Source organism: Acanthisitta chloris, unplaced genomic scaffold (genome assembly GCF_000695815.1).
Source record: "Acanthisitta chloris isolate BGI_N310 unplaced genomic scaffold, ASM69581v1 scaffold6003, whole genome shotgun sequence".
Taxonomy (NCBI): domain Eukaryota; kingdom Metazoa; phylum Chordata; class Aves; order Passeriformes; family Acanthisittidae; genus Acanthisitta; species Acanthisitta chloris.
This window is the reverse complement of record NW_008664218.1, coordinates 20,954-35,568: the sequence shown is the minus strand read 5'-3', so window position 1 is coordinate 35,568 and position 14,615 is coordinate 20,954. Positions and strand designations below refer to the sequence as shown.

General features: G+C 42.9%; 1 protein-coding gene across 1 annotated transcript in view; it reads right to left on the bottom strand.

Moving 5' to 3' along the window:
- LOC103798958 (fibrocystin-like) overlaps window positions 1-14,615 on the bottom strand; it is a gene marked incomplete at its 3' end in the record, with an annotated part of 108,841 nt that overhangs the window by 73,739 nt on the left and 20,487 nt on the right. Inside the window, 4 exon segments of the mRNA XM_009071246.1 lie at window positions 258-408; window positions 4,840-5,053; window positions 13,361-13,504; window positions 13,647-14,615. The exon segment at window positions 13,647-14,615 is cut by the window's right edge and continues 30 nt beyond it. Of these exon segments, the coding sequence (XP_009069494.1) occupies window positions 258-408; window positions 4,840-5,053; window positions 13,361-13,504; window positions 13,647-14,615 (1,478 nt within the window).

Sequence of the window (14,615 nt, the reverse complement as noted above, 5' to 3'; positions counted from 1 at the left end):
TTAAAAATATATACATGGCCCAGAAAATAAGGTAAAGCTCATTTGTGTCTCATAAAATACATGATTAACCAGAGTTAACCATTAATTCAGCTGTGCTGCATTAGAGCTGCTATTCAAAGTTGGAAAGCATTTAATATTATATATTGCTGCTGCTCAGCCTAAATTGTTTTTTTTCTTGCCCCCCTTTAAATGTACACAATATTACAAATTTAATTTTAAGCTGTTTGAATCAGTCTGTAAAAAAGATTTGATTATACCTGAGTGTTCTGGCCCCAGTTTTTCCATATCTCAGTAATCTTGGCAGTAATTGGCTGATTAGCTCCCTCACACTCCATCTCTGCCTCAGTTTCCATGGTAATGTTACAGGAGCTATTATAGATGAGAACTTCATCTCTTTCCACTTTAGGGCTGAAACGAGAAGGGAGGTTAAATGGGGTGTCATCAATCTTAATGAAATGCAATTATTTTTACTCTTATTAATCATTGCAAGCCATTAGCTTGTGGCAACTCCTGGCCACCATTTGTCAAACTTTGCAAATTTCTGTAATTTTGTTTCCATTCTTTTATTGTTTATTTGGTTTTTTCCCCCCTTTATCTGCACACACGCAGGATGAAAATACATGCAGTAAATATCTCTCAGTGATGCTTTTTTGCTTCCCCAAACTATTACAAATAGGAGTAAATGCCATTCTAGGACCTAGGCAGGAAGATAAGTGCAGACAACAGTGAGGGAATCGGCAGTGTTAGGAGCAAAGATGGACTCCTACATGGAGTAGGGTTTGTTCATGTCTCCCCCCTCCCTGTCTTACTCACACTTAGCAATAGGGAATGAATAACTTGCAACTCCCCTAAGGCAAGTGGAGAAATTGGAAAAACCACACAACTGGCTAACTGGTCCCTAATTCCAGCTGTGAAAAAATGAGCTCATTTAGGGGTTCCAATTCCTGCTACCCAGCTGATTGCAATGATGCTTTGTTGCTAACATTGGAACATTAACTTAGTAAATTAATTAAACTGACTTAACAGCCCAGACTAAGCAGATTCGATATATGTGCCAGTTATACCAACAGACACTTGCTCTAAAGTCTCTCCTTGCAGAGGGGGAAGAAGTAATAGAAAAGGTGGGGGTGAAAACCATTTTTTTTCCTTGGTTTTGATGCTGACAGTTGCTGATTTTGGTAGTGTTCCATTACGGGGAACTACAGGATTCAACATATGGTTTAGTGGTGAGCAAGGTGATGCTAGGTTAATGGTTGGACTTGATGACCGTAGAAGTCTTTTCCAACCTTAATGATTCTATGATTCAAAATGGGAGGAAAACTTCCAAATTTCCAAACTTCTACAGACTTTGGCTCAGGACAGGATAATACGATGTCATTATTCATTCCTTCCTTGGTCATTGCTCCTTCCTGCTCCTCTCCCCATCCCAGCAACAGATACACACCTGCAACTTATGGCAAGAAGAGCAGAACATGATTTATGGCAACACCAACATAGTTCTGGATTTTACATCAATTTTCTGAATAGCTAAGAGAGGACAGAGTTCATAGCATAATTTACTCAACAAAATAGAGGATCAGATAGGCCTACCCAGGATTTTCAGTGGTCTTCAGGTTCCATAAAGCCTGATCTAGCAGTATTTTACAAAGTACCAAAGTTAGAATCATGGAATCACAGAATGGTTTAGGTCAGAAAGGACCTTAAAGATCATCTAATTCCAAGTCCCTGCCATGGGCAGAGACACCTGCTACCAGCCCAAGTTGCTCCGAGCCCCACCCAACCTGGCCTTGATGCTTCCAGGGATGGGGCAGCCACAGCTCCTCTGGGAAACCTGTGCCTGTGCCTCACTGCCCTCACAGGGAAGAATTTCTTCCTAATATCCCATCTAACCCAGCCCTCTGGCAGTGGGAAGCCATTCCCCCTTGTCCTGTCTCTCTATGTCTGTCCCAAGTCCTTCTCCAGCTCTCTTGGAGCCCCTTTAGGCGCTGGAAAGGGCTCTAAGTTCTCCCTGGAGCCTTCTCTTCTCCAGGCTGAACACCCCCAGCTTTTTCAGCCTCTCTCCAGAGAAGAGGTGCTCCAGACCACGGAGCATCTTCATAGCCTCCTCTGGACTTGTTCCAACACATCACTCTGTTTCCTGTGCTGGGGACCCCAGAGCTGGATGCAGCAATTCAGGTGGGTTCTTACAAGAGTAGAATGGTGTAGAAAGAGAGAATCACCTCCCTTGACCTAAGTTCTATCAAAATCTAGTTCAAAAGTCAGCCCTCAGAGGTTTGTTAGGAGGGTGCTGATAAGGATGGCTTGAAGAACCTGAAGTTTTCAAACCACACTGGATGCAGCAGCTCCTTCTACAAACCAAGTGCTGCTCTGACAGGGCATTTAGGGCACATTCATATTGTTGCTCTTCTTCAGGTTAAAGTATTAAAGGAAACAGCCACATTATTAACTACAGAAATGAAAAAGAGAAAAGCCTTTTGCAAGTAGCTGAACTTTTTAACAACAAATTTTTATTTATATTATTTTAATATTTAAATGAACCTTCCCCTCTGCTGTACAGCAACCCAAGTTTTATTTGCCAACTAAAAGACAAGCACAACAGGGGGAAAAGTTAATGACACTAAGAAAGTTGTAGAAGTTGGAAGAATGGGAAAATAGTAGGTAAGAAAAAATTGATTGATTTGATTCAGAAATTCCTCCCCGAGAAGATTCCCTGCAGGAATAATAAACCTTGTTTCTGGGACGTTCGCAATTGAACTGGACTGAAAAAACACAGTGAAAACAATAAGCAAACAGTCAGTAAATGGACTTCATGGCTTCCTCCACAGTGGCAGCCCAAAGCAGAGAAAGGTGCAAGAAAAGTAATCATAGGATTATTATTATTAATGCATCATTGCAGTTCCATTTTTCATCAGGGAAGAGCTGAGCACAGTTTTGATACCCAAGGAACAGGGAGCAAAAAGGATACACATGTTGGGTTGTTCTGCTGCCCTCAAGCTTGTTGGTTCTCTGTTTTGGGGTTACACTAATAGATCAAATCAAAGCAAAGTTCAGCTAGACAACACAAGGCTCCTGGAGTTTCTTGTCCTGAAATAAGTCATTCTGGGAGCAACAGAACTGATGAAATTAGTTAAATTTCAGGAGTTATTTCCCTCTCTCTATGTCTCCCTACTCTTGTTGACCCCAACAAATCTGTCCGCCCCATCTCCAGCAATGTTACAAGAAATTACCAATGCACAGTGAGACTTTGGGCACATCACTTGGCCAGCTGTACAGATCAAGGCAGAATTTTGTCTTCCTCTCCCTCAATAGGAAAATTATTTCTTTCTGCCTAACACTGATTTTCTCAAACTTTAGAAGAATGTTCTTGAGAAATCTAGGCCTTATGAAACCAAGGTCAAATTAAAAAGCCAAGTGAGGAGGAAATGCCAGACTGACAGGCAGGTGCTGGAACTGCATAAACCTTTGCTGAATTGATTGTAGCTTTACATTTCTATATTTTAAACAAGTTTAAAAGGACGTGCAATTTATGTCTTTCTGTCCTTGTACAGTAAATACCAGTTGGATTTTCTCCCTCAATGCAGGGTATGCAGAACTACTTCTGGTGACTCACCACATCAGCTGTGGTGTAGGATCAGGTAAGGATGAGGATCAAATCTCTGCAACTCCACTGACATACCTGAACTGTGGCAAGATGCAGCAGCCAGGAGTGGGTTCATCATGCACAGCAAATCAGGGGCAATGCATTGCAGTCACAATATAGTTATCTATTTATTTAACAACTTTTGGAAAGTTTTGCTAATCTTGCTCCAGTACCTGAAGGGGCTTACAAGAAGGCTGGAGAGCAACTTTGGACTAGGGCTTGGAGTAACAGGGAATGACTTTAAGCTGAAGAGTGTACATTTAGATTGGATATTAGCAAGACATTCTTCCCTGTGAGGGTGGTGAGGCACTGGCACAGGGTGGCCAGAGAAGCCATGGCTGCCCCAGGGCTGGATGTGTTCAAGGCCAGGTTGGATGAGGCTTGGAGCAACCTGACCTAGTGGAAAGTGTCCCTGCCATGTCAGGGGATTGAACTTGCTGGTCTTTGAGGTCCCTTCCAACCCAAACCATTCCATGATTCATCTGTTTATTCCTTAATTCAGACATCCCTCTAAGTCCTAGAAGCAAATGTTCTGCAAGTATAAATCCTGTCCATCAATGACAACACTTCCAAGTTATGCTCCTAGACAACTTGGCCTTGGATTTGCAAAGCCTGAGCTGTAAGTGCCTGAGCACCCTTGCTGAGTAAATATTGCACAGCCTGCTGAATTTCCTCCATGACTTTTTGCTCATGAAACTGCTTGGAGAGAGGCAGAGGTAAAAAGAAAAAAAAAAAAAAAAAAAAAAAAAAAAAAAAAAAAAAAGAAAAAAAAAGAAAAGGAAAGGGGAAAAAAAAGGAAAAAAGACTTCTGCTTTTCATAATGCCTAATCTTTTTCCCCATTGGCATCCACCAGATGTTGCTTTGGATCAGAAGATAAATATTAAAACCTAAGAAGGAACAAAGCAGGCTGTTTACGAGATGGATTTTCTGATGTCTCTCAAACACTTTAAAAAGACGGGAGGGAAGGAGGGGGGACTGGAGATGCTTTGATAGGCACAAGGAATGAACTTCGCAGCCCCGCGGAGCTCTCTAGTGGTCTCAAGGCTCAATTGCTCCATTGGCATCGACCTCAGAATTAGGAATTTGCCCTTTCAGTCTGTCATTTGACAGAGGTGGGCTCTGCAAAAGGTGGAATAACACGTGGGGGATGTTATTCGTGGATGGACCCACAGAGCTGTTGGAGAGACACAGCACTAACCTGGCAAAGAGTCCAGCAAAATGCCTCTGGGGTGAGGTGATGTCCCTCCAGTGCCACTGAGGTTGGCTGCCCCCACAGATATACAGGTATGACACAGGTCCTCTCTGCTGGTGGGGACCCACTGTGACTTGGACGTCACATTCAATGAAGGTGGCTCTGTCTTCTCGGCAGTCAGCAGAGGAATGTGTCAGACCACAGAGAATGGCCAAAGAAGCTGCAAAGACAGGAGAGGAAAGAAATAACCCAAAGAAGCCTACACACCACTGATATTGAGTTTATTTTAACTACTGACAGGTGTCATTGTGGAAGGTGTCCCTGCTCATGCCAGGGGGTTAGAACCAGAATTTAAAGGTCCACTCCAACCCAAACCATTCTATCATTCTTTGACTCCTGATGTGCATATTTCAACCTCCCTTTGGATGAATCCTCTTTGAGGATATGTAGGTCTCCATGCTGCTCCTTCAGCCCTGTTTGTTTTGTGTGAGCAAGCACATAACCTTCTTTGTGTGCTGAGCATCAAGATGGGCTTTGGGATCAAACTGCTCTGCCCAGAGGAGGTGACATAAGGGGCTAAATATAAGCACAGACATTTCTTCTGAGAAAGATAGACCATGATTTAGAGTTGACAACATCTATCACAAACATCCTGAAACAGGTTTTGTGGAAGTGCTGCCACAGCTTGGAGGGCTTCTGGGGAATTGGTGTGAACTGGAATCTCCCACCTTGATTTGTAGCTGAGTGTGACTGCAAATTGGTGACTGGTCCAAGTTTGACTTCATGGATGTGGTAAAAAGTGTAATGGGAGCAGCTATTTTGCTTTGAGGTGTATTTAAGGAGCAAATGGTGTCAACACCAGGAGTAATTTCTTCATGGAAAGGGTAGTTTAGCATTGGAAAAGGCTGTCCAGGGAGGTAGTGGAGTCACCATCCCTGAAGGTATTCAAGAAATGACCGGTTGTGGCACTCGGTGCTCTGGTCTAGTTGACAAGATGTCAGTCAAAGGTTGGACTCAATGATCTTGGAGGTCTTTTCCAACCTGAATGATTCAGTGTGATTCTGTGAACAGGAATTAGGTCTTCCTATCCTAAATCTAGGCAAAAAAATGCTAAAATAAATAATTGTGAGCTGCCACTGAAGTTCAGAGCAGTTGAAATATTTGGTTTTAATAATTTTTTTAAGGAGTCCTCTAAGTATTAAACCATGTCAGACATTTAAACTCTCTCTCAAAACTCTGAACTTACAAAGACATTTGGAGATTTTTCATTAATCTTGAACTAAACAAACAGTTGTAATGAACTCCTGAATAGGTCTGTGTACTGTATGATAGTCTGCACTGTAGTATCCAAGACCGTTCCTCAAACATCAGAAATGCAATTAATGGGAAAGCTTCAAGAAAATACTTATTTTGTTTGCTTTTCTAAGCTCCAGTTCGTTCCAAAAGTACCTTATTTGCTTGGAAAGTGTCATTGTCAATGACTGTCTTGGCTCATAAGCAATTCTGAAAAATGGAGTTTGAGATGGTAAAAATACAGAAATGCTCTATTTCCTGTGATAAAATATTTAGCACATTTTGCTAAAAATTATTATTTCATTTAGGGCATTTCTAAAGAGTTTATAACTGTTTAATGTTTCAGGTGTTTTTTGAAATTTTAAAACCTAGCATTTCATCTGCTCTGAACTTCAGAGAGGAAGTTCACTATTCTTTTGTATTTACCTTCTCTGGATTTAGAATGAGAAATAAACAAACCCTACATCTTCACAAATTTTGCAACATGCATAATCTCTTTCCTTCTCCAAATCCATGGGCAATTCTCATGCTCAGCATTCAAACAGAACCAAACACAATCTCTACCTCAAAGATCTACATCTAAGACAAGTAATAGGCAGAGAAACATAAAGGAATAATGGCACCGTGTCTGTATTTTTCCTTTATTGTCCAGAAATTATGCCTAGAGCCACCTCAGGTGTTCTATAGCTCCCACAAAAGCATTTTAAGCAGGACTACATATCCGGGTTTTGACAAATAAAAAACATCCAAGAGGACTAAATGCTACACAGAACTTGCCTTTGCAACAACCTGTAGGACAACCAATTCATTACAGGAAGGTTTTGGTTTCCTTATGTGGTCTGAAAAAGAACATGTCAGAGTTTTGCTATGTGGAAAACCACTTGAACTCTAATTTTGGGATGAATGTTGGAAATTACTTACGGAGTCTCAGAATGTAACTATTTTCCTTGATATTTTGCTGCTGTCAAAGAACTTGCCTGAGTTCATGTAGGTCACCAGAAGGTGTTTCCTTGCACAGCCCTTAGAGGTCAATAGAAGAACAGCCTGTCACTCTTTGGACACCCCCAAAATGTGGAAATTGGGCATTTATGATCTGCTCTAGTGCCCTCATCCTGTAGGAACATGAGACCTTGTATCCTGCCAATGGCTGAAGTAATTTTTAACTCAAACCAGGCAAATGAAAGCATTTGTAAAACAGATTGTTCAGCCTGGAGAAGAGAAGGCTTTGGGGTAATCTAATTGCAGCCTTCCAGTACCTGAAGGAAGTCTACAAGAAAGACGGAGAGAGACTATTTACAAGGGCCTGGAGTGACAGGACAAGGGGGAATGGCTTCACTCTGACAGAGAGTAGGTTTTGATTAGATATTAGGAAGAAATTCTTTACTATGAGGCTGGTGAGTCACTGGTACAGGTTGCCAAAAGAGGAGCTGTGGCTGCTCCATCCGTGGAAGTGTTCCAGACCAGGTTGGATGGGGCTTGGAGCAACCTGGTCTAGTGGAAGGTGTCCCTGCCCATGGCAGGAGGTTGGAACTAGGTGGTCTTTGAGGTCGCTTTCAACCCAAAGCATTCTGTGATTTTATGAAAGTCAAAGCTAAAGAACATGGTTAGAAATGATTGTAAAGAGACTGACGGAAGCAAAATCCAAGCAAACCCTACTTAATCTATACACCCCAGAACCAAACCTAGGACCATATTCTCTCTCTCAGGAAGAAGGAGTAAAGAATGTAATCTCCACACCCTACAGCTCCTGTCCATCTGATAGAGTTATCACTCAGAGGTGATGGCTGTTTCCCATTCCTTTGATAGGGATCTCTAAGGTCCTCCTATTCCCCTATTCTCAGAAGACTTAATATCTTTTTTCAGTTAGGAGGAAGTCTTGGTTTTTCAATTTCCCTTCCTCTGACCATGAAACACAAATACCCCTTGATATTATTAGTGTCATTATCTTCTGCTGCAACAGTAGCAAAAAATATCAACGAAAGATTTCAACACACTTCCAGTCTATCCTAAAAGGATATTCTGCCTGTTCTGGGACACAATTCTTCTCCCTGCTTAATTGGTTAGTGTTTAAACCCCAGAATGAAGTTTCCTTGTGCTTTATATTCCCTATAAAGATAAAACCTGCAATCCCATCACAGAACTGAATGCAATCAGCCTATTACAGCTTCTCTTTTGAGATGAGACACAGCAGCAGCCAAATCTCTGCATGTTGGTAATGGGTTACAAACTGACTGCCCCCAGCCTTGGCTTTGAGGGATACTCTGGCTTAATCCAGGATCCTGGGATGCTCAGTGCAAGGGCTTTGTTCTGGGTCACTGTTTAATAACAACCGCTGGACGTGTGATGAGGCTAAAACCTACAGGAGGTTCCCAGGGCAGCTGAGGGTTGATTGAAGAACTGCCCAAGGATTCCCAGTGCCAAACTGCACAGCCCATTATCCACCATTCACAAATAGACTGCAGAGCATAACGCTGACATGTGCTTAGTAGAAAGACAAAGATTTTGAAAAAAAATAAGTTAATAAAAGGGAGAGGAAGAAAGAGATCTATTAAGGTCTTTCAGTCCAACCTCTGCCTATGAAGAGTTGCTCCCTGGGAGACATTAATTTTAGACAGCTGAATTTCTGAAGACCCAAGAGGTAACTTTCAAGCATCTATTCCACTGTCAGAACTTTCCTGGTGTATAATCAATATGCTTTTTCCTCTCCTCTTTCTTAATTTCATTTCTGGATTTGAAAAATAGACGGGACTGTTTTTATCCTTTGGTCTGATTTACACCATAAACAACTTATATTGAGGTGTCAATTGCCACAGCACACCCTCTTCATATCTTCTTCATTAGCTCCTATAACCACCTGGTTATAGGTCCCCTCGGTCCAAGCTCAGTGCATCTCCTTGTTACAACTAAAACTCATTCCTCTCTCTCCTCTTGCTCCATACAAAGAGACAAGATATGTCTCTCATCCTTTAAATCAGCTTCATTTCTAGCCTTTAATCTCAATCCTCTTCCTTAAACATCCACCTTTACCAATGGATTCTGGCTAATCGTAGATCCAGAACTCACTAAGTAAATTCCCAAGAGCTGCTATATCAAAGCCCTAAAGTCAGACCTGTTATTCTAAGTGCCAATGCAACCAGGGAAATCAGGCTCAGCTTTTACCCTGATGGATCCTCTTATTGTTTCACCTACTTTTAAAGATGCCTTCCCTACCTTCACTCCAATGTCAAACATAAAATCTCAGGTACTGGCTTACTGCAAAATGTATATGTGATACCTACCCTAATAGCGCCTGAGAGGAATATTCAGCTATTTTCTCACCTGCCTCAAGCTTCCTGCCACTCTTCCCATCTTTCACAGGGGCACAACTCAATCCCACAGACATCAGCCATGTGTTCTGTAAATTCAGCCTGAGCTGAACAGAATCTATAGCTGTATTTGCACTCATCAACTGCACTGCAACACAAGCAACAAAGCAAGGACAAGAGAAGGAGTGAGCTTTCAGGATCATAGAATCATTTTGGATGGAAAAGGGTGCTCCAAAGGATTTTGGATGTTTAAGGAGAGACGGACATAGCACTTAGTGCCATGGTCTAGTTGACATAGTGGTGTTAGGTCATAAGTTGGACTTGATCTCAAAGCTCTTTTGCAACCTGATTGATTCTGATGCTCTGTGAAAAGCCTTCTAAAGTCAAGTCCAGCCATTCCCCAGCACTGCCAAGCCAACCACTAAACCATGTCTCCAAGTGCCACACCTACATGGCTTTTGCACTTTTCCAGGGACAGTGATCAATTCAGTTATCTCTTTACCAAACCTTTAAATACTTGTGGATTAGTTTAGGCTTTTTTCTTTTGGTTCTGTAAATTTAATTTAATTTTTTTGGTGGGTGGGTTTAAGCTTTAAGTCTGAAACTCAAATATTAGCTCTGTTCTGAATCAATTTTATTGCAGCTTGCAAAAGACAACAGTTTTCACAAAAGAGTCTTGGATTCCCATTCCTTGTGTTCTGGATTGAGCATGTCTCAGTGTGTAGCCTGTCCAGCCAATGATCAAACCAAAACCTTGCTGTGACCCTGCCCAACACCCGTTCCTAAGGAAGACCCAGTGGGCCAGGCTTAGAGATAGATCCTGCTGAGCCTGGCAGTTCCTCCTCTCTTAGAAAACTGCCTTTTCAATGGGAAAAGAGTCACATTTCCTACCTCCATCAATGCCCTATGGATTTAATCACGAGTGAGCTAGATGGACTGCTTGGAGATTCCCACGTGAACATCTCTAATCTTAAGCAAGCCAGACACAACATGACCTAGCATTGAAACCCCAGGGCAGCCAGCTGCCACCTGACATCCCACGGTGCCAGAGGGGAGGCGTTTCCACTTCACTGCATGCTGTAACAGAAGAAATGCAGCTTAAACTCTTCAGTTCACATCAGCTGCTTCCTCTAGCAGCGCTGGGAAATGTCAGACTAGAGTACAACCTGAGTGCACCACCGAAGGGGCCCTGGGGCACCACGGACCTATCCCTCCCATTCCTTCACGGCTCGTGGGCCTGCATCCCTGAAGTCACTTTGCCACTTCTCCCACGTGGAAGAGGCAACGAAAGAAAGGTCTGAGCACTGGATGTGTGAGTGCCAAGTGGCAAAATTGCCTGGGCAAACAAAAGCTTGTAAACCACGAGGAGAGACTGGACTAACTACATTTAATACATCCACTTTGTCCTAAATGTGGTGGTGGTTGGGGCGTAACTCCTTAAATATTAGGTGGAACACTGTCTGGAAAACATCTTCCTTTATATACAGATGCATTGATGCCAGATGTGGATGTGCACAGGCTGAGTCTGACTGTCTTAGGGAGTACAAACAGCCTGGCAAACACAGATTTGAGCAGCCTGGAAAGGACTTTTTTTTTTTAAGGCAAGAAAAAAAAAAGATATTTTCTTGTAAATATTTAACTAAAATTTCTGCAACTCAACTGGTGAGACTGGCAAGGCTGCAAAACCCAGGGCAAGGGCGAGAGGGTTGTCTTGTGCTTTTAGTTAGTGAGGTGATGCATCCCTTGCACCTCCTCTACAGAAACACAAACCGCAATCAGCATTCACTTGCTGACACCTAGTGTCAGGAATCAGCGTTGTGGTCCTGCCCGTGAGATTCTTTTCCCCAGGCTCTCTCTGCCGCCAACCACTCAGTGAGTTTTGAACACAGTTATTAATGTTTTCACAGTTTGGATCAATTTGATTAATTTTATTTTGCTATTCTCCCTACAATAAGCAGACAGCCCTGGATGGTACTCTGATTAGGATTTATTCAGCATTTCAGCACAATGGGTTTTTTTCTTTTTAAAATAACAGGCAGTTTTGTGGACTGTGCCTGGATTTTGTTTAAAACAAGGAAAATTGAGACCCTTAGAATTCATGATGTCTCTTTCTGAGTGCTTGTTTCTGGGTTTTAAAGCCCTTTTTTTTCTTCCATTTTCCTTAGTATTCCTCACAGACGGGAGTTAAAACTAGATGACCTTTAAGGTCTCCCAATCCAAATCATTCTGTGGTTCTGTGAAAGGGACCATTCAAAATTACATGAGCAAATTTAGAATTTGGAATAAGCGAGGCCAAAGAGAACACCAGGATACCTCTTGTCCCAACTTATGCTCAAAAGAATGTTAAAATTCCCATTGGAGTGGTTTGCCAGCAAATAATTTAGTCAACTTCTGACTGCTTTGAAGGATAGAGATTCCACACACCTCTGAGCAAAACCCTGGCAATTTACCCTGATGGGCACTCTCACTTGCCACCTTTCTTCCATGTCCATGAAGGATAAGAGGTCATGGATATTTGGTCACCTGGATATTGAATCTCTGGGTGACTATAGGACAGCAAATATTTTTGTAGACCTCAGGATGTTCTCCTAGACTCAGAGCTATGAAGGGGATGAAGTGTTACATTTCGAAGTGTTGGAATCACAGAATGTTGTAAAAGACCTCCAAGATCATGGAGTCCAACCTCTCATTGATCACCATCATAGCACTAATTGCAATGTCCAGTCATCTCTTGAACACCGTCAGGAATGGTGACTCCATCAAGGAGTCAAGCCCCAAGATAGGTGCTCCATGTTTAGCATTTGGGGAATGACATGTCTCAGGCAACCTTTAAAAGCCTTAAATCCTGCTTTTTGTAGGATTCGGCAGGAATCTGGTAGGAAAGGAAGGAAATATGTCTTGTCCCAGAAAATGTCCATTTTGAAGAATTTGCTCCAAAACTGAGACAGGGTTATTTCTCTTTTTGAGAAAGCTGCAGATCATGAAATTATTCCATGCTGCCTGACTCCAGTTAAGGAGGATGCTCCCATGGGATAATCCCATCTTCCTCTCAGCGAATTCAGATCCTCATCTCCAGCTTCCCAGAGGTATGAACTGGCCATGATACATTATTTGTTCACCCTTCCAGTCATTCACTCTTTTCCTCTCCCACCCCTTTACCCCACGGAGTCTGTCCCACCATGCAGCCAAAACACCAAATGGGTGAGGCCACAGAATCATTGAGGGTGGAAAAGACCTCTAAGATCATTGATTCCAACCTTAAACCCAGCACCAGCACCATGTTCACCACTAAACCATGTCCTCAGGTGCCACATCCATATGCTTTTTGAACACTTCCAGGGATGATAACTTCACCACTTCCCTGGGAAGCCTGTTCCAATGCTTGCTAACCTTTCTGTGAACAAATTTTTCTAACAACTAATTTAAACCTCCCCTGGTGCAACTTGAGGCCATTTCCTCTGAAGAAGAGACATTTAATGGAGTTCAATTCACTAAGATGATCGTGATGGGCAAGGTACTTGGGTATCCAAACCTACAGTCTGCATGCACATTTTATGCAAAAAAGCTTTCCTGAGGAATAACTGCCAAAAGGAAATGATGTTGTGCACATCTCATGCACACTCACAAAGCACACGTGGCCACAGTCCAACATCCATGGCCATTTACACAAAAAACTCACCCTGACACCTTCTCTCTTTGGACTGAGCTCAAAAAACAGAAGTCACCGAATCATGGAATCATTAAGTTTGGAAAAGATCTCCAAGATCATCAATTCCAACCTTTGCCAATGGTATGTTGGTTTCTACCCTTTCTCCAGGGCTGCTCTCTGTTCCTCTCGGATGAGATATACTAGGACCCCTCATTTTGGGACAAGATAGGTTTTTAGGGGATATTTATAACACAATGACAGGGTTTGTGTTGTAACTGACCATGTAAGTGTGGGGCAAGGCAACTCAGCTCAGTCACTGTCATGTTGCCCAGGAGTCCACATTTGGTGCCACAGAGTGTTACCAAAGTCTTCCCTGGGGAAAATCCAGTTCCATGCAGGTAAACTGGTCCTCCATTTAAGCCACCTTGGAAAAGGACAGAAAATGGGATTAAGACAGAGCCTGACAGCCAGAAGAGTTTTTATGGTTTCATGCCAAAAATACTCCGTCACCACAGTGCCTCACACATCACCCTGTGGAGTTACTGCAACAATCCTCCATGACTTACCCCAGTTGTGATGCACAGAAGTCACCATCAGCTCAGACGTGAATGTCAGGTTGGAGGAAACCCATCCTCTGGGGATATCCAGGCCCAGCACACGGTATTTGCCCACAGGGAGTAGAGGAGCTGAGCACTGCAATGTGGAGTGACTGATGGTGACATCACTACAAGGAAAGTCTCCAACAAAGACGTGGATGGTGTCCATCTCTGTGACATGTGAGACTGTCATCGTTAAAAGCAGACCAGTTGCAACAAGTGAAAGGAAAGTTGGGGTGAACTCCTCACTGTAACTTATTGTTCCAAGGTAATAGGAGTGTTCGTCTACTTTTAGACTCAGAGTCCTTGTCCCATTACCCGGAGGCACTGTGCATTGAATAGCTGCACAGGTGACATTGAGAATGAGGCAAGGGTGATGATCTATAAGAATAGAAGTTGTTCTCTTTCCTTTCAGCCCTGAGCCTGCTAAGGTGAGAAGACCTCCCCCATTGCTACTGAAGTTTTGTGGATAAAACTGGTACACCTGAGGCAGGATGATGAGAACACTGGATCCCTCTCTGAAACAAGCATGGCCACTTTTCCTGCTGGATATGGAAATGTTGTACTCCCCTGGGGCAATGCAGGCTGTCTGGCACTCAATACTGGTCTTATTCCAGAAAGTCACCTTGCAGACAGCTTGGTTATTCATGTATACCATGGGGCTATCACTTGGCCATGCCAGCCTCTGCCCTTTGATCATCACATAGGTGAATGTCCCATTGGCCTCCCAAGTCACCAGATCTACCAGGGGGGTTGACAGCTCATGAAGGTGGAGTGTACAGTCCTCAAAGCACACACTGGTGACCCCATTGACCATCACTGTGACATTGAGAGCCCAAGATGCCTCAGCCAACCACTGATAATGTGAAGGATGGGACCCTGGAAGGACAACACAACTAATGGCATCATTAGCAGACTTCTGGATCTCACAGGAGTAAT